At 38.6% G+C, this 27,517-nt stretch overlaps 1 protein-coding gene across 6 annotated transcripts in view; it reads left to right on the top strand.

Moving 5' to 3' along the window:
* The window catches only part of ston2 (stonin 2), a 44,941-nt gene extending 18,552 nt beyond the window's left edge, over positions 1-26,389 (top strand). For 2 of the 6 annotated variants that reach the window (XM_079833728.1, XM_079833730.1), the window contains exons 5-7: positions 8,625-10,496; positions 14,600-14,802; positions 16,767-20,412. In XM_079833728.1, the coding sequence (XP_079689854.1) occupies positions 8,625-10,496; positions 14,600-14,802; positions 16,767-16,844 (2,153 nt within the window). In that variant the 3' untranslated portion in view covers positions 16,845-20,412. Of the gene's footprint in view, positions 1-4,484; positions 4,547-4,792; positions 4,868-8,624; positions 10,497-14,599; positions 15,290-16,766; positions 20,413-21,082; positions 21,145-24,846 lie in introns of those variants that run through there. The other 4 variants (XM_079833729.1, XM_079833733.1, XM_079833732.1 and 1 more) reach the window with 4 other exon arrangements.
* The last annotated feature ends 1,128 nt before the right edge of the window (positions 26,390-27,517 follow it).

The following is a 27,517-nucleotide window of genomic DNA, read 5'->3' as shown; positions in this document are numbered from 1 at the left end:
TTTGGCATAATCTTGCATTAGAACTATTTTATAGTGAATAAAAGTAGATGGAACACCATTGTTATGAATATTATAATTAATTTGGGGAATCATTTGAGTTGAGACAAATTCCTTTAGTGTCAAGGTGGTGTAACCACTATTCAAGGAGCCATTTTGTTAATATTTTGCAAGAAGACCATGTGATAGGAAATTATATCTAGAGAAGGATCCCTGGTGACACTAACTGTTGCATGCAAAGCTTAGTAACTTTTTAGGGTATGGTCAGGTATTCTTAGGTATACATGTCAAATGGTATGACCCCAGGAATACATTGATAATTCATCATCATTATTATAAAAATGAGTATTAACTTTAAAAATTGCAATTAAAATATTACCACAAAGGCCATGTACTTAAATAGGTGTCAGTGATAATGCCTGTCAAATTTTAATTGAAATGTCAAATGGTGTAACCAGTTACATAATTTGACTCCTATTACAAACCTTTTTGTTAGGGGCCAATTTAGTCAAATATCATTAGTTCATGATGCTGATTAAAGCATTTTTGACTGAGAAAGTGGTGCTTTTTCCACAACTTTATTGTTAAAGTTCTGTAAGTCTAGGGTAAAATTATTATGTTGCACATTAGTGTTTTTGAAATGTTTAGCTTCAATGCATATTTCTATTCCATTCACTTAACATTTTAATCAATATATAATATCATGTAATATATACATGCATACATGATTTAATAATGTAGCAAAATGAAGTGGGTGTTTCCCATTTTAACATAATGGAGGGAGCTCTGGAGTAAAGGATGGTCTCTACAACCTCAGTTCAGAGACCTGAACTTATGAGCTGGGCCCTCTCAGAGGCTACGCCCACATAACTCTGGACGGGGTGAAGTATCGACCCCTTCACCTGAGAAAGTATTGACCCACCACTGCAGGGGTCTAATGTACAGCAGGCCAAAAGGTATCACGTTGGATGCAGCTGCCATCAGACCCAACAGTCTCTGAAACAGTGACTTGACTGGCCTAGCTTGAGCTCGTTCGCGGCTGAGAGAATCGGAAGCGGTATGAGCAGGAGACATCAGGAGCAGGAAATGCCTGCATCATTGCATGTGGGCGAGAACAACATCTCGATGTCGAACCGCCAAATGCTCCAATTGAGCCAGAATCAACCAATCATCGATATAATTCAGGATGCGATTGTCCTGGAATCTTTTTACAATTACAATTTAATAACTGTTTAATCAATACGTCATCTTCATTAAACCCGTCACCGGCATGTTGCCTCCGATATTTTGAATATTCTGATCTAATATGACTTCTCACCTGTAAAGTTGCCAGAATAATAATCAAACACTGTTTGTTAATTGGCCAGAGGAGAACTGGCACCCCGACTGAGCCTGGTTTCTCCCAAGGTTTATTTTTCTCCATTATGCCCCTGATGGAGTTTTGGTTCCTTGCCACTGTCGCCTTTGGCTTGGCTTGCTCAGTTGGGGACACACATTTTCAACTAATTATCCAAATGAATCTAATTAGTAAACTAAATTAACTATATAAACTAAATTACTGATCTGCTCACATTGTCACTGTATGATAATTGAAATGAGCTAGATGATATCACTGTTTTCTCCAGAGCGGCTGTATGGCCAAATCAAATGATGTAGCTTTATTTTCTTGTTTAACACTGTGAAGCTGCTTTGAAACAATCTGCATTGTAAAAAGCGCTATATAAATAAATTTGACTTGACTTGACAGCAAGAGCTGCATCCACACACTTCGTGAAAGTGCAGGGTCACAAAGCTAGGCCGAAAGGAAGAACCAGATATTGGTATGCTTCACCCCCGAAAGCAAACCTAAGGAACCTCCTGTGTTGAGGAAGGATGGACACGTTGAAGTATGCGTCCTTGAGATATATCGTGACAAACCAGTCCTTGGAACTGATTTGACACGATTTGCTTCAGAGTAAGCATTTTGAATTAAAAGAAAACCCACTTCAGCTGACCTTGTTGACTGTCATGCTTGATTTTCTGTGTCAATTTCTTCAACAAACAATAGCCTTTGGCTGTAGAAGCAAAAGTGGTGTAACTGGTTTGTCAATTGGCGTAACCAGTATTTTTCATTAAAATATAATTATATATAGGAAATTTAATGTGGAATAAAATGCAATAATCTATTTTAGTGCAATAACATGGTGCTTAACAATTTGTACATAATTTGTCAAATATTATTTAGATGTACCACCAAATATTGCAAAAACGCATACAAATTTACATTTAGAGATAACTCTAATAAAATATATTTTCGTGTGGTAGTATTTATTTCTATGAGTACACTTATATGCCATCTAGGTGGATAAAATATTTAATTTTTCTCATTCTTTGGCAGTTACACCATTTGACAATTTCAGGTACATTTAGTCTTAACATTTATCCAAAAAAAAAAAAGATACAAATGTCATTTTTAATTACATAAAATCAACATAAATACACTATGTACAGTTTAACATACCTGATGCATGCTTTTAAAAACTATTTTTTTTAAACGATTTTTGAATTTCTCATCTTGCCAAACCTTATTTGTCACTGACCCTTTAGCCAGATGTCAGAACACCTGTCCTCAACAAATCGGATTTGAGGTGTCATTCATGCCTGTAGTAAAAATAATCTACATGCTTATTAAACTTTTTCAATAGCAATCTTTACTAAGAAGTCCCTTGTAGAAGCATTTTGGGTTTTTGGATTTTCCATATGGCCTGTCCCATTAGACCTACCGTCCTTTGCTCCTGCTCTCACTATGTTGATTTGTACAGTGCTCAATCCTGGCAGCAGGGTGTCGTTCTGTTTGTTTTCCTTTCACCATGTGACCCATGGGTGTTGGTCCGTGATTGTTTATTTACAGCTGAATTGAGAGTAAATTTGCTTGTAATTGCTGATTATTTGTGGACATAGTCCTTTTCCGCTGTCATTTTTTTGTCCTGCTTTCACTATTTGTACACATTGCACATCTCCATTGTCATTTTTTTGTCCTGCTTTCACTATTTGTACACATTACACATCTCCATTTAATTTTTCTAGTGAATGTTCTTGGTTTGTGTGTACTTCAAGCACTGTAAATGTTTTCTTTACAGGGATCCTTTGTGTGTGATTTACAGCTTATATTCATGATTGAAACATTATAGTTATGAATGTCATTGTAAGTCGAGACTATTGGATACGAATGAATATGAATATTTATGCAGCTGTGTGGTGCAAGACAGGTCTTTTTGAAAGCTTTGTGTTGGGCTAATTTACGGGCACAGATGGCTGAAGATGTTCTTTATCAGGACATGCAGTGCATTTGATAAACAGTGTGCTTTTTCATTTCCTTCTTATTCCATTTCCGGTGGTGCATAAGAATGGTGTTGTTCATAGAGCTGCATTGGGTGTGTGTGTGCGGTCAACAGAGGAAGAGAAAGAGCGTGTGTGAATGTGGAGCCCACACAGAAGGGCATTGTCAATTTGCAAATCTCTACAGAGAACAACAGAAGTAAACTGTAATCTCAGATCAGTAGAGGTTATAGAGTAGAGCAACAGCTTGTTTAAGAGCACATCCTGCTGGGAATCTTCCACGCTTCCTCACCATCTTTGACCTTTGACCCCTGCAAATGTTCTCGCAAAACACCCGCCTCCTGTGACTCACACCTGCAGCTATCACTCCGTTTCACATTATAGTAAAGAGCTGCTTGCTTCTCACCAGCATAGTTTGGTGAGTTTCTTATAGGATGCATCATGGAAAGCAGGATTTTTTTAGCTTGTTTGAAATGAATAGTTTGAGGTTTAAAAATGGGCATTTAAAATTATATATTACAGTAAAAGTGCTAATCTTGAGATCAGTACATGCATTTAACGTGAACAATAATTTATTTGAAAGGGTACGTGTGTAGTAGAGAAAATTCTGCAGTAATCCTGTTAAGGCTCTGGGTTTGTTTAGAAGGACTGATCTGAAACCAGCAAAATAAAGGTCAGTAGCTCAGTGCTTTAGGAAAGGATTGAGCGATCTCAAAGCAGATCAAGACAGTGCAAACACAAGCTGTCACCCATTTGTCTCAACTCTTAGTTTGCAGTCAGATGCCAGTTGACTTGCACATTTTGTTGCTGTATAAAAAGAGTTGTTTTTTTGCACACCATGATGTTATAAATGAGTCGGTTTCTGTATCACATTTCCACAAATCTAAATATTTAGGATCACTCCTCCACATGGTTACAGACAAACATGAGAGAGTACACTAAGTGCGGGCAACTCTCTGACCTTATCCACCAATCGTATTTCAAAGAATGCATTTCTGTGTTGAGGTGTGGCAGAGTTTCGGTAAAGACAGCTACCTGTCAAAAAGTTTAGACTCCCCCTGAGAGGGAGGCAGGCAGACCAACAGGCATTTACATGTCTGTGTGGGCAATCCACAGACAGAGGAGATCATGTGACCTGCTTCTTACTGCACGGTGCCGTAGTGAAGCCTCACAATTGGTGTCCCATCTGTTTCCTCTCTTTAGCACCTGGACTCTTGACTCTGCTGTACTGGTGAGTCTCTTTCCATGCACTGTTGCTTTGTGACAGAGTTTGAGTGTTCGTATGAAAGTTTTGGTTGACTTTGGCTTGGATTTGATTTTCACCATTCTTCCTTCCTCTTTTAAGAAACATATAACATGGGCATGTTTTATGGCTGATTAAGCATATATTCTTCTTTCAATTCTGTATTTTAAGATAGGGTAGTTTGTTTTAAAAAAGAAGCGGGGTGCGAGCATTTGTTGGATTCCCACTTGGCATAGCTTATACAGCCTCAGGATCAGCAATCTATCCATGCTGAGTTTTGCTTGGAGCTGGAAGTTTGAAGAAATACCAGTAAGTTGATGCTTAGCAACAGGCTTTTGCTTTCATGATTTACTCAGTAGAACGGACTCTCTAGACTGCAATTTTTTTTTTTTTTTTAGGAAAAAATAAGATAAATTTACTTGAGAAGCAAAGTTGTGTAAGATACCGTTGTTCTTGTTATAAGCATATAAGCAAGTAAATGCCAGTATGGTCAGAAAGTAATTTATGCAGGTTTGCTTAGTAAAATTTGTCTTGTTTTAAGGATGTTTAAAGTAGTAGTAGTAGTAGTAGTGGTGGTATTTTACTGGAAAACAATTAAATACTGAATAAGAAAACAAATTTTACAATTAAATCTTTGTTGGAAGAAAAAATACATATTAATAATATTGTCCATTTGTTAGATTTTCTTAGTGAATTTAACTTGAACTTGAACCTTTCATTTTTATTCTAATGGTTACAATTTGCATCTCACCCTCTGGCTGATTTGATGTAGCTCTTGTAAGAACACGAACAAACTTGCTTTAGAGGGATGTTCATAAGTATTCATGTTTGGGACATTGCATTTTTTCTGAGCTGGGATAATCTTTTAACCTCCTCCCTCCAGGGCTGATAAGATCCCAGTCTTGAAATCTGAGTCTCTTTATGTCTGTGGTCGCTTCTGTGTGTGCACACATGTTTTGTATTGTAGTCGTTTATTACTTTCTGTTATTGTATCTGTTTCAGTTGAGTAGATTTGTAGTGTGATAAACCCTGTTGAACTAATATGAGAAGATTAGCAAAGCCACAAGCCATAGTACACTCTCTCACATTAAATAGTAAATGTTGGAGAGACTGGGAAGAAGTAGCCTGAACAATTCAAGTACAAGTTATCCTCAAATGGATTAGTTGTTTATTGATTTTGGTCTATAATTCTGTTACAGATCATAAAAATAGTTGTTTGTGAATAAGCCAAAGTCTATGTTTGCATTTATGCTCTCATTGCATAGACATGCCAGTTTTCAGCATGTGAGACAGACCATTCACTGAGTGCTTTGTTGCATTGGCAGAGAAAGTAGGTCTGAGGTGGGGAATGCTGGTGCCTAGCAACAGGTAAAGACTCTCTCTCTCTCTCTAATTTGGCATTTGAAAACTGGAACAGACAAGAGTTTGGGCTTGATTTTAAACTACCAAGAGAGCAGCAGAATTCTTTCATTCTTTAATGAATGAATGGATGAGAATTTTTTGCTATCACTCTTATATGCTTATTTGCCTAAGGTACATTTAGAATCACTTTCTCCTCTTTAACTTAAACTAGGCATGCAGCTAGCGCTTTGGGTTTAAGAAAAGCGCATTATAAATAAAATGTATTATTATTTTGCAGACTGGCCTTCAGATTAGCTCAAGAACAGTGCAAAGAAAGTTACATGGAATTTTTTTCCAAGGCCGAGCAGCTGCATCTAATCCTTACATCACCAAGTGCAATGCAAAGTGTTGGATGCAGTGGTGTAAAGCACGCCGCCACTGGACTCTAGAGCGATGGAGACGTGTTCTCTGGAGTAACGAATCACGCTTCTCTGGTTTGACGGTTGCCAGGAGAACGGTACTTGCCTGACTGCACTGTGCCAAGTTTAAAGTTTGGTGGAGGGGGGATCATGTAGTGTGGTTGCTTTTCAGGGGTTGGGCTTGTCCCCTTAGTTCCAGTGAAAGGAACTCTTAATGCTTCAGCATACCAAGACATTTTGGACAATTTCATGCTCCCAACTTTGTGGGAACAGTTTGGGGATGACCCCTTCCTGTTCCAACCTGACTGCGCACCAGTACACAAAGCAAGGTCCATAAAGACATGGATTAGGGATGCACCGATACCACTTTTTTTCAGACCAAGACAAGTACAAGTACTTACATTTGGGTACTTGCTGATACGAGTACTTAATAATGCCATTACAGTTCTTCTGTTCTTCAGTTCTTATTTTCATCCAATGTTTTTCACTTTCTGACTGTAACAAAGTAAATATACAAATTGAAGCTGTTGCTGACATTTTAACATTCAATTTGGTGTTTTCCTTAACAAACATGGCACTGCTGCCCATTTCCCATAAAAGCAACCTGTAACATTCAGTGGATTTCAGTACCACACAACATAGCAGAACAACTGAAATTATGTTATCATAGCCATACAGCCTTTTCCGGAAAAATGAGAGGCAGGTTCTTTTTGATTAAAAGAAGCTTCTCTGCATTATCAGCTATGAGCCTGTTTCTGTTTTCATCTACAATGTGTGACACTGAGCGAGGGCTATGTGCGAGACTAGTCGATTAAACGTTAGTGCTGCTGTTAGACGACTTAGAAAATACTAGTCTACATATTTTTGGCACATTTAAGGTTTTGCTTTATTTATTTATTTATTTTTACAAAGGCTATGTTTGAATTACCGCCGTGTTAATGTTATATCTTGAAATTAATATATTATTTTGAAAAGTGTATATCTGCAGCAAAACAAACTCATTTAATTTTACCTCAGTTTTTGCATGCGTTGGTTTTCTCTGGCGCTCGCGGTGGCTTCAGATAAATCTCCATTCGGATGAGGGAGGGTTTTGAAAGCTTACACAAAATGTTTCTGTTTTCTTCCATATCATGTCAAGCTAGTATAGCAATTAAGTTTGCTTAGGCTAGTTATACTACCGGGGTTAGACTAGTCATTGTGCACATCCCTACTAAACAGCCTTTCACTTTCAGCACTCACTACCGAGAGGTATCTGCCTCACGAGCAGTTAAGCTTGGTTTATACTCGTCACGTCCACCCCAGCACTGAAGCCATCACAGTCGTGCGCGTTGAGAGCACGAAACCCCTTTTCACTTGGTGGTGTGCACGGCAAATTATGTAACTTTCTGTGCGGCTCCTCATCCGAAGATGCATTGCCATAAAGTGGTATCGGGTGTGGTTGTATCTGGGTAGTTTTACGAGTACGAGTACTTGAGCACAGTATTGGACCGACACCCGAGTACTGGTATCGGTATTGGTGCATCCCTAACATGGATGAGCGAGTTTGGTGTGGAGGAACTTGACTGGCCTGCAAAGAGTCCTGACCTCAACCCGATAGCGAGTTTGGTGTGGAGGAACTTGACTGGCCTGCCAAGAGTCCTGACCTCAACCCGATAGAACACTTTTGGGTGGAATTAGAGTGGAGACTACGAACCAGGCCTTCTCGTCCAACATCAGTGCCTGACCTCACAAATGCGCTTCTAGAAAAATTGTCAAAAATTCCCATTGACACACTCCTAAACCTTGTGGAAAGCCTTCCCAGAAGAGTTAAGTCTGTTATAGCTGCAAAGGGTGGGCCAACTCCATATTAAACCCTACTGATTAAGAGTGGGATGCCATTAAAGTTCATGTGCATGTAAAGGCAGACGTCTCAAAACTTTTGGCAATATAGTGTATCTGTGTTGAAATAAATGCATAACATGTGAAAAGAGAGAAATGTATGTTTAAACGCTTGTGAATCGTAGTTGATTGGAATCATTCCTCCTTTCTGTTAGTAGAAATGTCTTTCTTTCATTCTTTTTTTGATTTAGACCCAAATAGTCCAACCATTGTGACTTTTCAAAAATAAACTCAAAAGATAGTGCCAAGGAGGTTAGGCATTTCCTTGTTTATAAGATTATGTCTGCCTCCCATGACATGTGCCTTCCTTTCTGTTAATTCTTTTGAGAGAATGCTTCCGTTATAAAAGTATTCATTATTAAATGTCGGAGAGCTCAAATTTGATTTGAAAGTTTTGAAACAGCTCTGTCTTCTTTTTTTATTGATAGATTCCTCTGTGTGCCAAGAGGATGAAGAAATAACCATGGATTCATTCAACTGGACAGCAAATAACCAACACACTAATGGCCATTCATATGTCACCTCCAACCACTTTACGAGTTGGGTTACTTTTGATGATGATGATGAGGACATCCAGCCTCCAGGGAGATCGTCTAATATAAAACTGGATAATCTCAACAACTCTCCACTGCAAGATGCCAACAGCAACTTGATTTCCTCTTCCATTTTTGGACAGATGAGAGAGAGACACATCCTGGACTTGACCCCTGATGGCACCAATTCCGTCTTTGCCTTTGATAACACACTATTGAACAACAGCATCCCTTACAACAAGAAGAACCCTTTCCTGGATGATGATTTCTCCAACCTACAACCTTCCCCTATTAACCCTTTCAGTGCCTATTTTGACAAAACAGACCTGAAAACATCCCAAGGCATTAGCTTGTGTCCAGAGACACAGAATGTGTCCAGCTTCAGCTCACCATTCTTTGAGTATCAAGATGATGCTATCAAAAAGGAATCTATTTCGCTTTTTTCAGCTCAGAAGGACTCTGCAATTGGAAAAGATAGTGTCCCATCAGGCTTTCCTGTAGATGGTCTGGATCAACTCAAGAATATACACATCTCTGACCCTGACTGTGACGGTAGTCCTACACTACCAGATGATTCGGTGGATGAAATTTTCTCAGATGATTCCACCTACAAACCAGACCACATGACTCCTCAGGAAGGCTGGCCCATGCTCCTGCGCATCCCTGAGAAGAAGAACATCATGTCCTCACGTCACTGGGGACCAATATTTGTCAGATTGACGAACAGTGGCCAGCTGCAACTTTTCTATGAGAAAGGGCTGGAAAAGCCCTTCAAAGAGTTCCAGCTGAACTCCCAGCATGAGATATCTGAACCCAAGCTCCAAAACTATGACGAGAACGGTCGGGTTCATACTATCAGTGTAGACAATGTGGTTTACAAGGAGAAGAGGAAGATCCAGCCCAAGGTCACAGTGGTACATTTGCCCGTAAAAGAGCAAGCGGTGAAGCTTGGGACCATAAACTACCAGGACTTTTTGAGCTTTCGTCATGCTTTGCAGGAGAGGCTTGTAGGACTCTCAGTGGATCAAGAAGGTCTCAATTGGCCAACGACTTACACTGACGAGGAGGTCCATGTGGAGGTGAGGGATAACTTTTATGGGATTCTGTCAAAAGGGGACAGCCGTATCTTGGAGCAGCTAGTTTTGACCCGAGTGAACATGCTAGCATTCTTGAATGGATCTCCACCTTGTAGTATTGGCCTCAATGATGTCCAGGTCAAAGGTAAAGAGGTGGTTTCTCGGCATGACATAATTCCCAACACAACATCACGTTGGATTCAAATGCGTGATTGTCGACTGCATGAGTGTGCAGACCAGTTGGAGTTCACAGAGTCCCGTGCCATTACGTTTAGTCCACCGGTTGGTCGTCGATTTGAACTGCTGCGTTTCCGCACTGCCTTCGCAGAAAAAACCCTTCCCTTCACCCTGCGAACAGTCGCTTGCGTCAAGGGTGCGGAGGTGGAGGTGCAGTCCTGGCTGGTCATGTCAACGGGGTTCTCATCCAATCGGAATCCTTTAACTTTAATACCATGTGAGAACATTGCTATACGTTATCCCATACCAGACATTTGGGCAAAGAACTTTAGGCGGGAGAGCGTGACGGGAGAAAAGTCCCTGAAGGCTCGGTTCAATAAAGGAGCCAGCTTTGGTTCAACCAGCACGTCAGGGTCCGAACCAGCTATGAGGGTCACGCTCGGCACGGCTAAATACGAACAGTCGTTTAGGTCTGTGGTGTGGAGGATCAGTCGCCTGCCAGATAAGAACTCAGGTGAGAACGTAGGTCTGAATTTGAGGTAGCTATGGTGTCAAATGCTGTGACAACAGGAATCAACTTGGCTTTTGAAAATGTTTTGAATGCAGGAAGTTAAAAAAGTAGTTGAGAAGTTACAGTTATTGTGTTTTCATAACGAATCAATTGTCACTGAGAGTACTCATGCTCTTCCCTGTTTATTTATTTATTTATTTATTTTTGTTTTGTGTCAATTGACCTAAAAATCGAAATAGTTAGATATAGCATTAGCGTAGAATAGCCATGATGCACTCTCTACATTTCAGGTTAAACTGATCTTGTTCTCCTCTGTTTCTCTTATATAATATCAAAGCTGTGTTAGAGCTGTTTTATTTTATCTAGCTAATATATTCCATCAGATGGAGGTTAGATCGATCAAGTCAGTAAATTAACCAACAATTTTGAGTCTCTAGCTGCGTTTCCATTACCCTTCAAATTGCGCAAATTGAAATTGTGAATTGAAAATACGCCCAATGGAAACACTTCAGTTTTGCAAAAACTCCTATATATCACAAAAACATTTTTATGTTCGCATGAGGTGGTTTTCGAAAATCAATTCGAAAAATTAATATCTTGCAAAACTGGAATGAAAACGCATTTACAGGTCACCTGGCGTACTTAAGTCACATGATCATTCTTTAAAGATAGCGCGGTATGTTTGGACAGAAGACGAGAGTTATTTATTAAACTCATAAAAGACAAAAGAATTACAGGAATACTGGAATCTGTAATGGAAACCAGGCTACAGTTACTCTGTGAAATCATGTATATAACCTCCCAGAAATACCTCTTATGTGGCCGCTCCCAAGTATAAGGGGCTTTCCCTGCCATTAATGCTTGTATAACATGCCTACGTCTCCTTCGATTAAAAATATTGGCTAGTATGGTGGCTGCGATATACGTAAACCTACAAACATCCATTGCCATGTGTTTTGGAATGACTTATTGAGAAAAAATTTCATTTTAGTCACATAACATTGGTTAATGGAAATATTTGAGAATGTTCCTTTTATTTTAGTGTGTTTTTCTCTAGTATCATTATGAGAATATTAGTATAGATAGTAGATTAAGGATTTTTATATTTTGATGCTGCTGAATAAATCCTCACAAAAACCCAAATCACAATGCTGCGGTAACAAGCCATGCCACTTTAATGCAGCATTCATTCCCAAAGCAAGTGCAGTGATGTAGAAATAATCTTTTATCCTTATTGTTGATTTTCTGTTGTCATAACATTTGCATTGTGGCCAGTGGTGGTATTTTGCTTTGTCAATGGCCAGTGCTTTAGGCTTTTCAATAGTACATCAGCAGGGATCCCCTCCCCCTGTATGAGTCTGATTGGTTAGACAAAGCTCAAGCTGTCATTATCTGTTAATTCACAGACTCACTGTCTGACACCCGTGAGCTTTACAATTCAGTTTTCCTCAAATATGTTTTTTTCTTTCATTCTCTGTTCTCTGGAGTAATGTTTTAAGGAAAAACAGTGAATGTTGTTCATCATTTACTCACTCTCATGTCCTTCCAAACTCATATGACATTCCTTGTACAATTGAACAGACAAGAAGATATTTTAACGAATGTCTGTCAGGTTCCTATTTAAGTATCATACAAGTAGTTCATATGACTCATAAGCTATAGTCTTCTGAAGCCATACAATAGCTTTACAAAAGCAATTTTAAAGGATATGTTTAGGTTTTAAAGGGATAGTTCACCCAAAAATGAAAATTACCCCATGATTTACTCACCCTCAAGCCATCCTAGGTGTATATTACATTCTTCTTTGTTCTTTCAGATGAATACAATCAGAGTTATATTAAAGGATTAGTTCACTTCAAAATGAAAATTTCCTGATATTTTACTCACCCCAATCTCATCCAAGATGTTCATGTCTTTCTTTCTTCAGTCGAAAAGAAATTTAGTTTTTTTTAGGAAAACATTCCAGGATTTTTCTCCACATCATAGGCTTCAATGGCAACCAAAATGTTGAAGGTCCGAATCAATGAAGTTTCAAAGGGCTTCGAAGGGCTTCAGACTCAGAGGCTCTGCATGATCCCAGCTGAGGAATAGGCTCTTATCTAGTGAAATGATCGGTCATTAAAATAAAAATAAAAAAACGTTTTAACCTAAATTGCTCATCTTGCACTGCCCCCGTGTTTACAAAGCGCACATGCGAAGACTAATACAAACATTCTTTAGCAAAAAAAGGTAAAACAATGATGTCGGACAATTTTGAAGTTGAAGATGGAGTGTTTTGGTAAAGGGCATTTGTATTAATCTTTGCATGTTCTCTTGGGGCGGAAGTACCCCCCCCAAGTTCAACATTTTGGTTCCCATTGAAGTCTATTACACTCACCTAAAGGATTATTAGGAACACCTGTTCAATTTCTCATTAATGCAATTATCCAATCAACCAATCACATGGCAGTTGCTTCAATGCATTTAGGGGTGTGGTCCTGGTCAAGACGATCTCCTGAACTCCAAACTGAATGTAAGAATGGGAAAGAAAGGTGATTTAAGCTATTTTGAGCGTGGCATGGTTGTTGGTGCCAGACGGGCCGGTCTGAGTATTTCACAATCTGCTCAGTTACTGGGATTTTCACGCACAACCATTTCTAGGGTTTACAAAGAATGGTGTGAAAAGGGAAAAACATTCAGTATGCGGCAGTCCTGTGGGCGAAAATGCCTTGTTGATGCTAGAGGTCAGAGGAGAATGGGCCGACTGATTCAAGCTGATAGAAGAGCAACTTTGACAAAAAAATAACCACTCGTTACAACCGAGGTATGCAGCAAAGCATTTGTGAAGTCACAACACGCACAACCTTGAGGCGGATGGGCTACAACAGCAGAAGACCCCACCGGGTACCACTCATCTCCACTACAAATAGGAAAAAGAGGCTACAATTTGCACGAGCTCACCAAAATTGGACAGTTGAAGACTGGAAAAATTTTGCCTGGTCTGATGAGTCTCGATTTCTGTTGAGACATTCAGATGGTAGAGTCAGAATTTGGCGTAAACAGAATGAGAACATGGATCCATCATGCCTTGTTACCACTGTGCAGGCTGGTGGTGGTGGTGTAATGGTGTGGGGGATGTTTTCTTGGCACACTTTAGGCGCCTTAGTGCCAATTGGGCATTGTTTAAATGCCACGGCCTACCTGAGCATTGTTTCTGACCATGTCCATCTCTTTATGACCACCATGTACCCATCCTCTGATGGCTACTTCCAGCAGGATAATGCACCATGTCACAAAGCTCGAATAATTTCAAATTGGTTTCTTGAACATGACAATGAGTTCACTGTACTAAAATGGCCCCCACAGTCACCAGATCTCAACCCAATAGAGCATCTTTGGGATGTGGTGGAACGGGAGCTTTGTGCCCTGGATGTGCGTCCCACAAATCACCATCAACTGCAAGATGCTATCCTATCAATATGGGCCAACATTTCTAAAGAATGCTTTCAGGACCTTGTTGAATCAATGCCACATAGAATTAAGGCAGTTCTGAAGGTGAAAGGGGGTCAAACACAGTATTAGTATGGTGTTCCTAATAATCATTTTGGTGAGTGTATGTGGAGAAAAATCCTGGAATGTTTTCCTCAAAAAACGTAATTTCTTTTCAACTGAAGAAAGAAAGACACAAACACCTTGGATGAGATGGGGTGAGTAAAAAAATATCAGGAAATTTTCATTTTGAAGTGAACTAATCCTTTAAAAGATGTCCTGGCTCTTCCAGGCATTATAATGGCAGTAAATGACAGCCCAAAATTTGAAGCCCTAAAAAGTTTATCCATCCATTATAAAACTAATCCACACGGCTCCGGGGGGTTAATAAATGCCTTCTGAAGCGAATCTATGGGTTTTTGTAAATAAATAAAAAAAATCCATATTTGACAATTCTTGAGTTTTCTTCAATTCATTTTGGCAAAATCGAGGCCAGTTCTTTGCTAATGTTAAATTATACATTACACAGCTCAGGTCCTTCATCTAAAATGTCATGTAGTAATTTGCATTAATTAATAATTTGCTTTAATATTGCATACATTACATTTAATATGGTTGTGGATGGTATTTTTTTGCAGCACTGGGGCATCCTCATACGTTCTTCTGTCGTTTGGAGCTGGGCTCAGATTGGGAGGTGCCTCCTAAATTTGAGTGCCTGGTAGAGGTTGAGTTTGACATGCCCTCTGCTTCTGCATCCAAAGCCACCGTTCGGTCTCTGTCTGTGGGGGACAGAACTGACTTGAAGAAATGGATCACCTACAAATCACATTACTCCTATCAGGTATTCTGTGTGTGTGTGTGTGTGTGTGTGTGAAGGTGGAGTAAACTGTGACACATTTTACTTAAATTGTCCTCTAGGCAAGGAGGATTGAGAATTTGGTGTGGAAAACTTTCCACACCTTACTGAACCACATTGCATCAGTGTAAATATTAAATTGAATACATTTAAAATAAAAAAATGAACATAAAGTGATTTATTAATGCACAATACTATGTCTTATTTTGCTGCAGAATACTCTGATTTTCATAATAAAATCATATAAAACAAAATTCAGTGTAGTGACATTTATAATATTTCAGTGTATTAGTTATAGTTTTTGTAATATTATTAATTTACATTTACATTTAGTCATTTAGCAGACGCTTTTATCCAAAGCGACTTACAAATGAGAGCAAAAGAAGCAACTAGAACAGTCAAGGACAACAGTATGCAAGTGCTGTAGCAAGTCTCAGTTAATCTAGCTCAGAACGCACAGGAGCGTTTATTTAAAAAAAAAAAAAAATTAGACAGACAGAAAATGAATAGAATGATAAGTGCTATTCTTGATTGGTCAGGTGCTGCTGGAAGAGATGTGTCTTTAGGTGTTTTTTGAAAATTTATTAATATAAAGTATCAGTGTAAAATAAAAGTATGTATATAAACTGATCAGGCATAAAATTATTACTAGCATGGTAATTAAATTATTAACTAGCATGGTAGCTTGTCTGTTTGATCAGACCACACTGGCCAGCCTTTGCTCCCCACGTGCATCAATGAGCCTTGGCCGCCCATGACCCTGTCACCGGTTCACCACTGTTCCTTCCTTTGACCACTTTTGATAGATACTGACCACTGCAGACCGGGAAAACAACCCACAAGAGCTGCAGTTTTGGAAATGCTCTGACAAAGGCGTCTAGCCTTCACAATTTGGCCCAGGTCAAACTTGCTCGAATCCTTACGCTTGCCCATTTTTCCTGCTTCTAACACATCAACTTTGAGGACAAAATGTTCACTTGCTGCCTAATATATCCCACCCGCTAACAGGTGCAGTGATGAAGAGATAATAAGTGTTATTCGCTTCACCTATCAGTGGTCATAATGTTATGCCTGATCGGTGTGTGTATATATATATATATATATAAAATGTAAAAATGTATATATATGTGTGTGTGTGTGTGTAACACTATATAATAGAGCACTCAATCACAGGCAGTTATATATGATTGGTGCTTTCTAAAGTCACATTTTGCAAGATTAAAGGCTGGCACATCTTACCCCACTCTCCCCAAAGTATGTGTTAGTGCAGTGATTTTAAGCTATGTTTATATCTTGTTAGATGTTATACACCTGTCCTCACCCTCAAAATTACACTTTAGAAAACCGGTAATTTAATCTGGTTATTTAGTGGTGATTTTCAAGCCCTTCGGGACGGGTCTGAGCTAAATGTCATGTACCCTGTGACAAAGCCACTGAAAGACAAGTTGTCACCCTCAAGCAACCTGCTGTGTCAGCTGCCAGAGCTTGTTTTCCCTACTGCATTCCGAACATGTCATTAAGGTGGCTGGAGCTGTGCTCTACAAACATCTGTTCCCATTACTGTTCAGCAGCCACAGGGAGTGATTCATCACTGAGCAGAGGTGCGCAACAAACAGCAGGGCGGCAGGAACAAGATGTAAAACTCTGCCTGTAACCTCCGTATAGGAATGACAGAGAAACCTGCTGATGAAGCATCTTGCTCTATATGATAAATGCATCATAGCTGCAGGGCAGGAAAGTGGCAGAAGATGCTGAACCCCAGTGAGGTCAGTCATGGGCAGATTGAAATGGGATGAGCATGTGGAAACAGGTGGTGCCTGAGATTAGGTTGTTCCCTTTACACTATGTTATTACTCCCAGCTTCCTTGCCTTGTAGTTGACTGCCTCCTTGTGGAAAGCATTTGCTAATACTCAGCTACTCACTTGCACTTGCTTCTGTTGTCTTGTAGGTGGCAGTGGAGCAGAAGAATGAGAGCACATTGGACAGTCCTCAAAACGAGCAACCAGGCGAGTGCACTCCTCAGTGAGGGACCAGGAAGAGAGGGAGGCTCACAGGTTGCACTTGTTGTTCAACCCTAAACTGGGGTAGTTTTCGTTTACATTTTTTGCCCATTTGGACAATATTTTGAAATTGAAATGAAAGTGAAACATATTTAGTAAGAATGATATGCAAAAAGGGAAAACACACCACAGACCCCTCGCAAAGCACTACAGTATATTTCCAGATCTCCACATTCATTGTGTCTAAATATTTCAAGAATATGAATTGCTATTGCAGCAAAGTCCAGAGCTTTTATTTTACGGACATGAAAATATTGCTCTGCCCACCATCATCTCATGAAGTCCTGTAATCATCTTTGCCTGAAACAATGCAGCTGTCATGATTTGTCTGACCTGCAGATATCACAGATTTTGTGTAAAAAAAAATGTGTATGTGTATATTTTGGCCTATAAGGGTGATTTGTGTAGGGTTACACAGGTAATTTTTCTTGCTATTTAACGTTGTACAGAGAATAATGAGGGACTCGTTAACTAACACATTTCAGAGCTTTTTTTTAAAATTAGAAGACAAATAAATATATCGAAAGGTACTAGTAATGCAAATTGTTTACCTTATATTTGTGTTCATGAGTCTTTTATAAGCACATTTTAATTTGTTTTTAAGAATATTTATATTTGAATTTCATTCAACACAAATTCCAAATTAAAATATAATTCACATTCACTGATCTATATAAATGACTGGACTGCTCATGACGTCATAAAAAGTGAAGCCGTCGCGCCGCCATTTTGGTATTTCCTAGTAAGCTCACGCGTTCTATTGAATCAGTAGGAAATTATATGATTTTACTGAGAAAACTGCCTTACGAGTCAGCATATTTATATTTGAAGACTTAGTTTAAAGTCAGGAATTTCCCCTGCTTATTAAAAAGTTACGTTCATATTCATTATAGTAGAGAACATCAGCTCGGCGGGCGGACGAGACACTTCAGCGTATCACAAATGTCAAAGCACGAATTTTTATGACTTGAAAACATAACCTGAAATCGCATTGTACTGTTGTGTTGTGCTGTAGTATTGTTTTTATTCACACAGTAGCCTAGGCTAACTGCAAATGTTTCAACAATGATTTCGTTAACAGCATGCATTTTGAAGCAGTTAATGATTTAAACGATGATTAAATAAAAAGACTTATGGAATACTCATATAACAGTTATACTCATATGGAAACAAACGGCATACATTTGCACTGTCTTTAAGAGTCTGAAATAGATGTTGCTCAATCAGGAAATAAAATACACATAACTTATTCGGGTGATGCTTGCTTTATTTCCGAGATGAAGACAAACTTTTAATTGTAATACAATATAGTGCAATATAGAGGCTGGTATTAATATTTATTATATAAGCTATTTGAATCAATTTCTGCAGCTAAACACAGATATATGTTTAATATTACTAACCCCTAATTAACGTATGTCGGTGATTAGCTGAATGAATACATATTTTTATGGATATGTATTCCAATAAATATGAATACATACAACTCCATTACATACATAAAGAAATACATTTTTGTGTTAGTACAGTTACGTTACCTGTGTCGGCAGTGTGCAGTAGTCACACCCACATTAAGGATTTCACTATATGACTCATCCTCTCCGAAAAGACCAAAACTTTACAGAAAACATCTGAAGTAACTATTAATTTACATACATATATCGTAAAACTAATCCTGTGAGACTGAGATGCTGCAAATCGTGTGATTTTAGGTCAATGTTTTAGCTGTACGTCAATGATGCAGGGAATAGTAAAATGGCCGCTCAAACACTTCCGGTGGCTTCACCAAGGGGGTTATCCAGCCCCCGGAAAGCGTACCTTCCATAGGGGCAGCCATTGCTAACCAAGCCTTTACCTGCTGTTAGCTTCCCATTGACTCCCATTCATTTTGACAGCTAAACACTTTGACAGCGAATAACTTTACATCTAAGGCGTTTAAAGACTCCATTTGTCCATTGTTTATTTCTAAAGAAACACGACAATGTATAAAAGGCTCCATTACCTTGTAGCTTACACTATCGCCCCCTAGAAGCCGTTTTTGTAAAAATAGGCTAACGATTGCGTCATAACCATGCGACAACCGGCGCACAGTAGAGAAATTACCGTATAGACAGGAGGAGCTCACAGGCAATCTTTTACTGTCTATGAGGCAATTTATTAAAATAAATAAATAAATACTATGCAAAATGACAAACTAATTAATCAGAATACTTACCAAAAGTTGCTCCTGCTCACGCTCTCCGTTTCTGCAAGATTCGGTGATTCAGATTTCACTTTGCACAACTACTAGAAGGCTTACAATTGTCAGACAGGTTGCTCACGTCACATTTACGTCGTCAAACTCAGTCTGAGGCTGCGCTGTACGCTCAGCCATCAGGAAGTGAGTGCTTCTAACTGACTTCACTTTTCACTGTGGAAGTCTATGGGGTCGCTGTGTCCATTTCTTTTACTGTCTATGGGCTTCACTGCCTGATGGCAGTTTAGAACGCGATGAGCAATCTAGCCATTTATATAGATCCGTGTTCACATTCAGTTAATCTCTTGTTTGCCACACAATGAGTTCTTAAAGCAAAGTATTCATGTGAGGGAAATAGATCATGAATGTCAAATACCCTGTACTTTGCACATCTTGATGAGTTTAAGAGAGTGTATTGCTTTACTGAGTTTAACATTTAAGTAGGTTCAAAATGACTAAAGAGGGCTTAACTTTGTGATCAACTAGTGAAAACTGCTGTAATGATGTCTTCGATTTTTTCACTGTGTGCTTTGAACAATTTGTCTTCACAATTCTTTTCGGGTTTATGTACTGCATCATTTAACTAATGGTGGTTGACATTATACTGATAAGTAATCAGTGTTTAAAAAATATATTTAAGATAACACTTCTTAAGATAATAATATTTGTGCATCATTTAAATAGCATTTTAATTTCATGTTGTTTTGGCAGTTGCTTTGATCGTGCTTTGTGCACAAACCTAGAATGATTTCAAAAAATGATATGATGTATGCTTTAATCATAATTAAAATTATTATGATTTAAGATAGCTCTGTTTTGTCCTGTTACACAGAGGAAAACACTTGACAGAAATGCTTGATATCATCTGACCTGACCCTGATTTCACTGTGTTACACTGAAAGCAAAGAATGGTTTAAAAAATGTGGTTGGTTCTGCTGATTATTCATATAGTCTTAAAGTAACTTGACACACTGAGAGTAATTGGCATATTTATTTTGTTGTATTCTGTTTTTGACACTCACAGTAGAGAGACTGATATTTGGCAAAAAAATAATTGTTAGTGTTTCGTGTGTCTTGAGTTGTTCCAGGATTGATTGTTGTTGTTTTTGTTTCTTTCTGGGTTGGTTTTCTTTGTTAATGTTTTAAAAAATTATGCTTTGCCAATTGATGCAGTATGGATAGATATATTAATTTTTTTTTATTGTCTTCATAATTGTAATTCCACTAACATCAATCACTCAATCAGACACCTTCATCTCTCAACTGGACGGCATGCATACAATAAAGTGTTTGATTTCATAAAAAAAAAAATGTTGCTTGCTATTTCCCCTCATCTATCTAATATGTTGATTTTGTGGATGGTATGCCTCTGCTATGTACATATATAATGCATGATTTCCGATCAACAGACATGCTCATACCTTTTAGCAAAAAGTAAGTCAGAAGAGCAGAAACAACTCTCACAACTCTCACATTTGTATGACTTTCCAAAATACTGTCAAGTGCTTCACCAGAGTTGCTCTACCTCTGATTCAGAGGTATTTGACCTTTTTCAGGAGAAAAAAAAAACGCCTGATACATATTGCATACAATTGAATGGTAAATGTTTTATGCCTGGCGTATAACATGCATATATATACATTTTATATACACTCTAAAAAATGCTGGGTTAAAAGTAACCCAAGTTGGGTTGAAAATGGACTAACCCAGCAATTGGGTTGTTTTAACCCAGCGACTGGGTTGTTTTAACCCAGCGATTGGGTTGTTTTAAGCAAACATTTAACCCAACCGCTGGGTTAAAACAACCCAAATGCTGGGTTAGTCCATTTTCAACCCAACTTGGGTTATTTTTAACCCAGCATTTTTTAGAGTGTATGATGGTTACATTGCAATGCAATTTTCATAATTTATTGATGTATAGAGTGATATACTTGTACATTGTGTTTTCCTTTTACATTTTTTTTGTAGGAGCTAAACTTTAGCGGGACTTTTCCTTTTGCAAAAAGGACCGCTGCTTTAGGAAGTGGTTGGTAAGTACTGCATTTTAATTAATTAATTTATTTGGTATACCATTATTTTCTCTATGTTAGGCAGATGGCCCAAATGACTTATTTTCTTGCTTTTACACTGTTATTTTGAAGGCTTGAATCACCAAATTCACTGGGATAATGATTTGATAGAATAACAGCTTTAAATGTTGGGCTATTCAGAGACTGATTGTTGTGTTGGGCAGTCGTCAATTTGCACTAAACACATCTGACTTAAAATGTTGATTATTGTATAGGCCTGCAAAGTTCATTATAACTCTCTGTACTTGCAGACATTTTCACATTTATCCTCAAATTCTCTGGGTGATGATCAGTGCGTTTCCTTGAATGTATCCCATTATTCCCCTGCAGGGGTCTTTCCATACATGCTTTGCTGCTGCTGTAATTTAATGAAGATGTAAGATGGGTTAATGAGAAATATCATGAACCTGTTCTTTCTTACAGTCTATAACCTGAGTCTGAAATGTGAGGAACGTATTACCCCCTCACATCATCTTAGTCAACATTTCATGCGTTTCCATAGTTACCATCTTGAAAATTGAAATGCGGCAAAAGTGAAGGAAAGGTCCACTCGAGACTAAACCTGCAATTGTATTGTATTTCCCTACACTAGAGATACAGAGAAAATCTTGGATAGGCCTGGGCATTTTGAGCCTTCGATATTTTGGAAATGTAATAGCTTTGACCTAGAAAGAAATTGGGACTTTTTTATTTTGTACAGCAGCAATTTCCCAGCGCTTGTCAAGTGACACTAGGTGAAGCAGATATTGATCTAGCAGAGGTTTCTCTCCTGCAGGGACAGCGCCTGTGAGGATTCTCAAATTCTTAATAATTCATTCTCTGTCTGCACATGCATAAATGTGATAGGGTAAGACTTCTCCAAGAGATGCAGTTGAACTATGAAGTCATTTGTATTCACCATCTCCAAACCTCACAAGGACTGTTTTATAGGTTCATAGTTTTTCCCAATTATTATTTTCAATTTATGCCACAGCTAAAGCAGTGTAAAATTCTAGGAGACAAGGAGACAAGGAGACAAAGTTCAATATGTTTCAATATCTAATTTTGGATAGGTAAATGGATATATAATAGATAGATAGATAGATAGATAGATAGATAGATAGATAGATAGATAGATAGATAGATAGATAGATAGATAGATAGATAGATAGATAGATAGATAGATAGATAGATAGATAGATAGATAGATAGATAGATAGATAGATAGATAGATAGATAGATAGATAGATAGATAGATAGATAGATAGATAGATAGATAGATAGAGAGTATAGGTAGATATTTTGTATAAAAGAGAGATACTGTATAGATAGTTTGCATACACTGTTACAAAAACCACAAACTGACTTAAAAAGTCAAGAGTCAAACTGCCCAAGTAAATGAAACACTTATCACCATAATTCAATAAAACATCTACATCAAAACCTCTGTTAATTCTCAAAAAGAAATGTAGACAAATGACAGAAATAAAGTCAGTCGAGTTGGTAATAAATGAAATGTAATGTCTTTTCAGTTGATTTCATCTAAGGCTGTTTGCTGAAGTCCGTTGTAGTTCTTGTGTTTCTCTTTTCTTCAGCTGTAATTTGTATATTTGCAGTTACTCTGGTTGACTTTTAAGGAATTAATTAAAGCTGCACTATGTAACCTTTCCGTCCACTAGAGGTCGCCTATTCAAAACAAAGGCGTATTTTGATGACGCCACGTTTGAGTGCAGAATCTTGGGACATGTGGTCTTCACTTCACAGCCGGTGGAAAAGAATCGGGATAGGACTCGGGCAGAAATCATGTTCATGGATGCGATTATTAACGTTACTGTAGTTTGAAGCAGGAGCGATTGTTAATAAGAAGAGCGCAACACACGCCTCGCGAGCAGCGGGACTTTTACTATGGCATAGTCGCCGGCTGGACTTTTATTATGCCACAGTCGCCGGCGCCACTTCCGCTTTTCCGGTCAAGAGTATGAGGTAACGCAGCTCTGTTTATCATATTAGATACATCTGAGTGTGTTGAAAATTATGTTATGACGTTACTCTGTGTGTTCACTCGGCGGCTGCTATGACACTCGTTGCACATTGCAGTGAGAGTAAAGAGTTTCTGCAAAATAAACCAAACAGAGGGTAACTCAGATTTGACGCCATCGACAGGCGACTTCCTCACACGTCCCGGTTCCTTGGTTAAAATAGCAATTTTCTCACGATTTACAAATAGTTGGAAAAATTTGGGATATTGTAAGTACTCAACTAAGCAAAATATATAACACTGGCCTAGTGGTTTTTGGATATTTTACTGAACATTTTTTACATAGTGCACCTTTAATTTTTACTCAATTCTTTTTTGTTGAATTTAATTAATAATATTGCTTGTGATCTTTTGCCACAATTTTATTGAGTAGATATAGTGTATTATTATTTTTTTTACAGCGAGAGACACTATATAGATAGATAGTTAGATACTGTATAGAAAAAGAGATATTGGATGGATACAAAGGCATTCAATCGTGAGGTATGCTATGAGGTATCATGCAGCCTGACATGAAAGACAGTTGATGTCTTTTAGGCAAACTTTGACTGGAGTTAAACTGTACAATATGACTAGCAACAACTGGAATGGACAGAGACAACAGTGTCTAGTTAGTATGCTTTCATTGTGTCGAGAACTCTTACCCAGCAGAGGGCGCCAACAACAAACTTTATTATAAAAACATAGATAGAACAACACCCTAGTCCTCCACAGAGATGCTTTTCTTGGCCTACATTTTATGAGTGTTTTGTTTTCATCTGCTGCACTATGTCATCAAGATATAATATTGCCATAAGTGCGATAATGTCCTCTCAAAATGAACTTCTCAACTTTTACTGTTAGCCTACTCCTATAGACGATGGAGTAAGAATACTGAATAGATCCAAAACCAATGTTTTTTCTGGAATTTTTTCAAATTGTCAGTTTATGCCACATTTACGTGGCATTCAAAGCATGAGATGAATCCACATTATTGATTTCTTCAGTATGGGTTAGGGTTCTGCTGATGTGGGTGGCATACAGTGTGCGCTGCCAAGATAGTTGGCACGACCGTCTGGCCCGCGAAGCCGAGGGCACTGTAGCGGATCTTAGCATGTTCAGATGTCCTGTGAAGCCGTCTGCGTGTTTGTTTATCAGTCTTTTTCATTTGTCAATTTGCTGTCTGTCTGGAAACAGAAAAAGGTCAGGGAAGACTGCCAAACCTCCAAAATTACCCTGTTGACCAATAAAGTGGCAGAGCAAATACTCGGATCACAGATCAAAGATTACTGTGTTCCTTGTGGCATCATAGTCTCCGCACGATGTCTAGCGTACCTCCGTCAATTTAACATGAAAATTTAGTCATCATTTATTCTCTCTCATGTTGTTCCAACCCATCTCAGCACAAAAGGAAACTTTTTTTAGATACAATTTACTGGTGCTTTCTTCCATGCTATTACAATGAATGGGAGCTTTTAAGCTGCACAAAAGCACCACAAAATATTCTAAAAGTATTCATACTACTCATGCACTATATTCCAAGTCTACTAAAGCCATGCAATATCTTAAAGTTGTTATTCATTGAAAAATCCAGTAAGCCTTTCCTTTCCTTTCTCCAGTTTTGAATTCAGAGTGAATATTGACTTACATTTCTGCTTCTCTTACAGATATATAAAGAATACCACTTTTTTGTCACTTTGGATGGCGGGAAAGTGAAATAACGACAGATTTCACAGGGAGTCTGAAGGAGCCCCTGAAGGCATGTTAATGCCATGACAGATCTCGACAACACGAGGAAGCAGTCTGCCTTTCTGAAAGTCAAGAAAAACAGAGGATTGTTCAAGTATCAATCCTCTTATGGGTCTTTTTAATCTGGCCGGTGACCCACTCGCCCTCGCCACTTAAACGCATACGTACGCCCTCCCATCCCACCCGCTGGTTACTCCCCATTTTTTGACTGCACAGAGGTCCATACTGTACGCATGTCAACTAAGTTAGACATTCACACATCATTTATTCAGGCCAATTCCATAGTGGTTTATTTCTCTCGTGTGTGTGGCCAGCACAGACGGCCAAGACGATCCGTCAAACACATCGTCCATTGTATGCAACCGCACAGAGTTTGTCTCTGAAAAACGTCATGGTCTGAATCAACCGAGCATTGCCCTAAATCTGTAACCTTTACTCGTCTCTATGATCATGTTCACAAAGTGTATTGCTTCGTGTTCATCCAATGTAAATATCATGTTGGATCGTTCCAAAGGAATGGAGAGCCTGTTGATTTTGGCCCTGTGTCTGTGCGGCTGTGTGCTTGTTGTGATAGCTCTGATGCCATAAGAATTGTACAATGGCTCTGCTGTTTGTCTTTGCTGCACCGTCACCTTAAAGCTGATGACCCCGCAATGGCCAGATAGACTGCTTTAATCCAGAAAAGCCCATGTATTTGATGGTTGGCCGCAGAGTAGGCTCTTGCTTTCCTAGAGAATGCAATTGTCTCCTCAGAATGGACAGGCCTTATTCGCTGCTGTTAAGCTCAATAGTTCACATTGTAGAACAGCGGCTATTGTTGAAAGGTCACTGTGCTGCTCGCTCACTCTCGCCAGACACTACAGCCTGACAAAAGCTTCTTTGATTGAGTTTTAGTGGTGAGCTAGGTAATCTAAGAGGCTTCAGAACCTTTCTGAAGAGGTCAGGGTTTATCTTCTTTTAAAGAAGATCAGGAAAGAAAAATATTCTATTTAAAACTATTTTGCGGCTTAAGAAGGCATTGATGAGCCGTACGGATATAAATATGAGAATTTATTCAGACTTCGTTTGGATTGAGATAACAGAGATGGGTGCGTTCTGTTGCTAAGATATGATTGTAAAGCGGTTGCTAAGATGTTAGTGTTAATAGGACATTGATGACGGTTGCTAGGGCGTACTTACCAAAGTGGATAAATGCCCGCCCCAAACCGTTATAATAATCTGATTCCTGTATACACGGAGACTTCATAAGTCTTTTCTCACTTGTTTGTTCCAGCATATGCAAATTGTAAATTGGACTGCTTAGAAAAGCACACTAAAACACTCTAAACAAGCCACGTGGTTTGAAATCATTCATTCTCGTAAATGTATGTCTGTGCGAATTACATATGACAAAATATATCTGAAATACACCTCAAATATATAAAACTTGATTAAAAAACAGTACTATATACACTGCCTGGCAAAAAAAAAAAAAAAATGTAATAGGCAAATGCTTACGAGTGTAAGGGCCTGATTTACTATACAGGGCAAATTATCTTGAGACCGCTAATTCCATAAAAGCGCAGATGGGAGTGGACAGTTCTGCGCGTGATCTACGGACGACGCACAAATGAATAACGCACACGCAGCCGTATCATTTCCAAAATGACCAGCGGTAAATAATGGCAAACACCAGTAAATTGACGAGCACAAACCTTAGTAAATCACCTCGCATGATTCATTTAGATACTCTACTCCTATGAATTTTGCATCTGAAAGGGAAACTCCTGCAAATGCATAATGTAATAAGGTCAGCCGCAAAAATAACCCTGTCCATGCCTTTTCAGCGCTAATTTATCACTGCGTGTCTTTAGTAAATCCTGACAGTAGTTTTTTAACGGCAAAAAGAGGGTTTGTGCTGGCCAAGCTGTTAGTAAATATGGCCCTATAACTGAATCATTATTGCAGTGATTATTATGTTTCTAGCATGTTATATGTCTGGCAACAGATCTACGAACCTTACACTCTAAAAAAAAATGGTGCTATATGGCACTAAAAGTGGTTCTTTGGCTCGTAATCATAGGGAAAGCACTTAAAGTGCTGTATAGCACCAAATCTTGGTGCTTCAGGGGTTCTTCAGCAGTTCTTCACTGGTTCTTTGGCTGAGGTGCTATATAGCACCGCTACCATATACAGAACATGTTAAGATATGGTGCTATATAGCACCAACAGTGGTTCCCCTATGATTACGAGCCAAGAACCACTTTTTAGCCATATCTTCGTGGAATAGATTCAAAAAGGTGCTGGAAACATTCGTTTAGAGATTTTGGTCCATATTGACATGATAGCAGATTGGTCAGCTGCACATGATGCAAATCTCCCATTCCACCACATCCCAAAGGTGCTCTATTGGATTGAGATCTGGTGACTGTGGAGGCCATTTGAGTATAGTGGGCACATTCAAGAAACCAGTTTGAGATTATTTGAGCTTTGTGACATGGCGCATTATCCTGCTGGAAGTAGCTATCAGAAGACTGTACAGGTACCCTGTAGTCATAAAGTGATGACCATGGTCAATTATTACTAATGGACCTAATGTGTGTCAAGAAA

This window comes from Gobio gobio (assembly GCF_949357685.1).
Source record: "Gobio gobio genome assembly, chromosome: 13".
In the NCBI taxonomy this organism is placed as follows: Eukaryota; Metazoa; Chordata; class Actinopteri; order Cypriniformes; family Gobionidae; genus Gobio; species Gobio gobio.
Note: the sequence above shows the minus strand (reverse complement) of the source record. Positions and strands in the feature narration are given on the sequence as shown.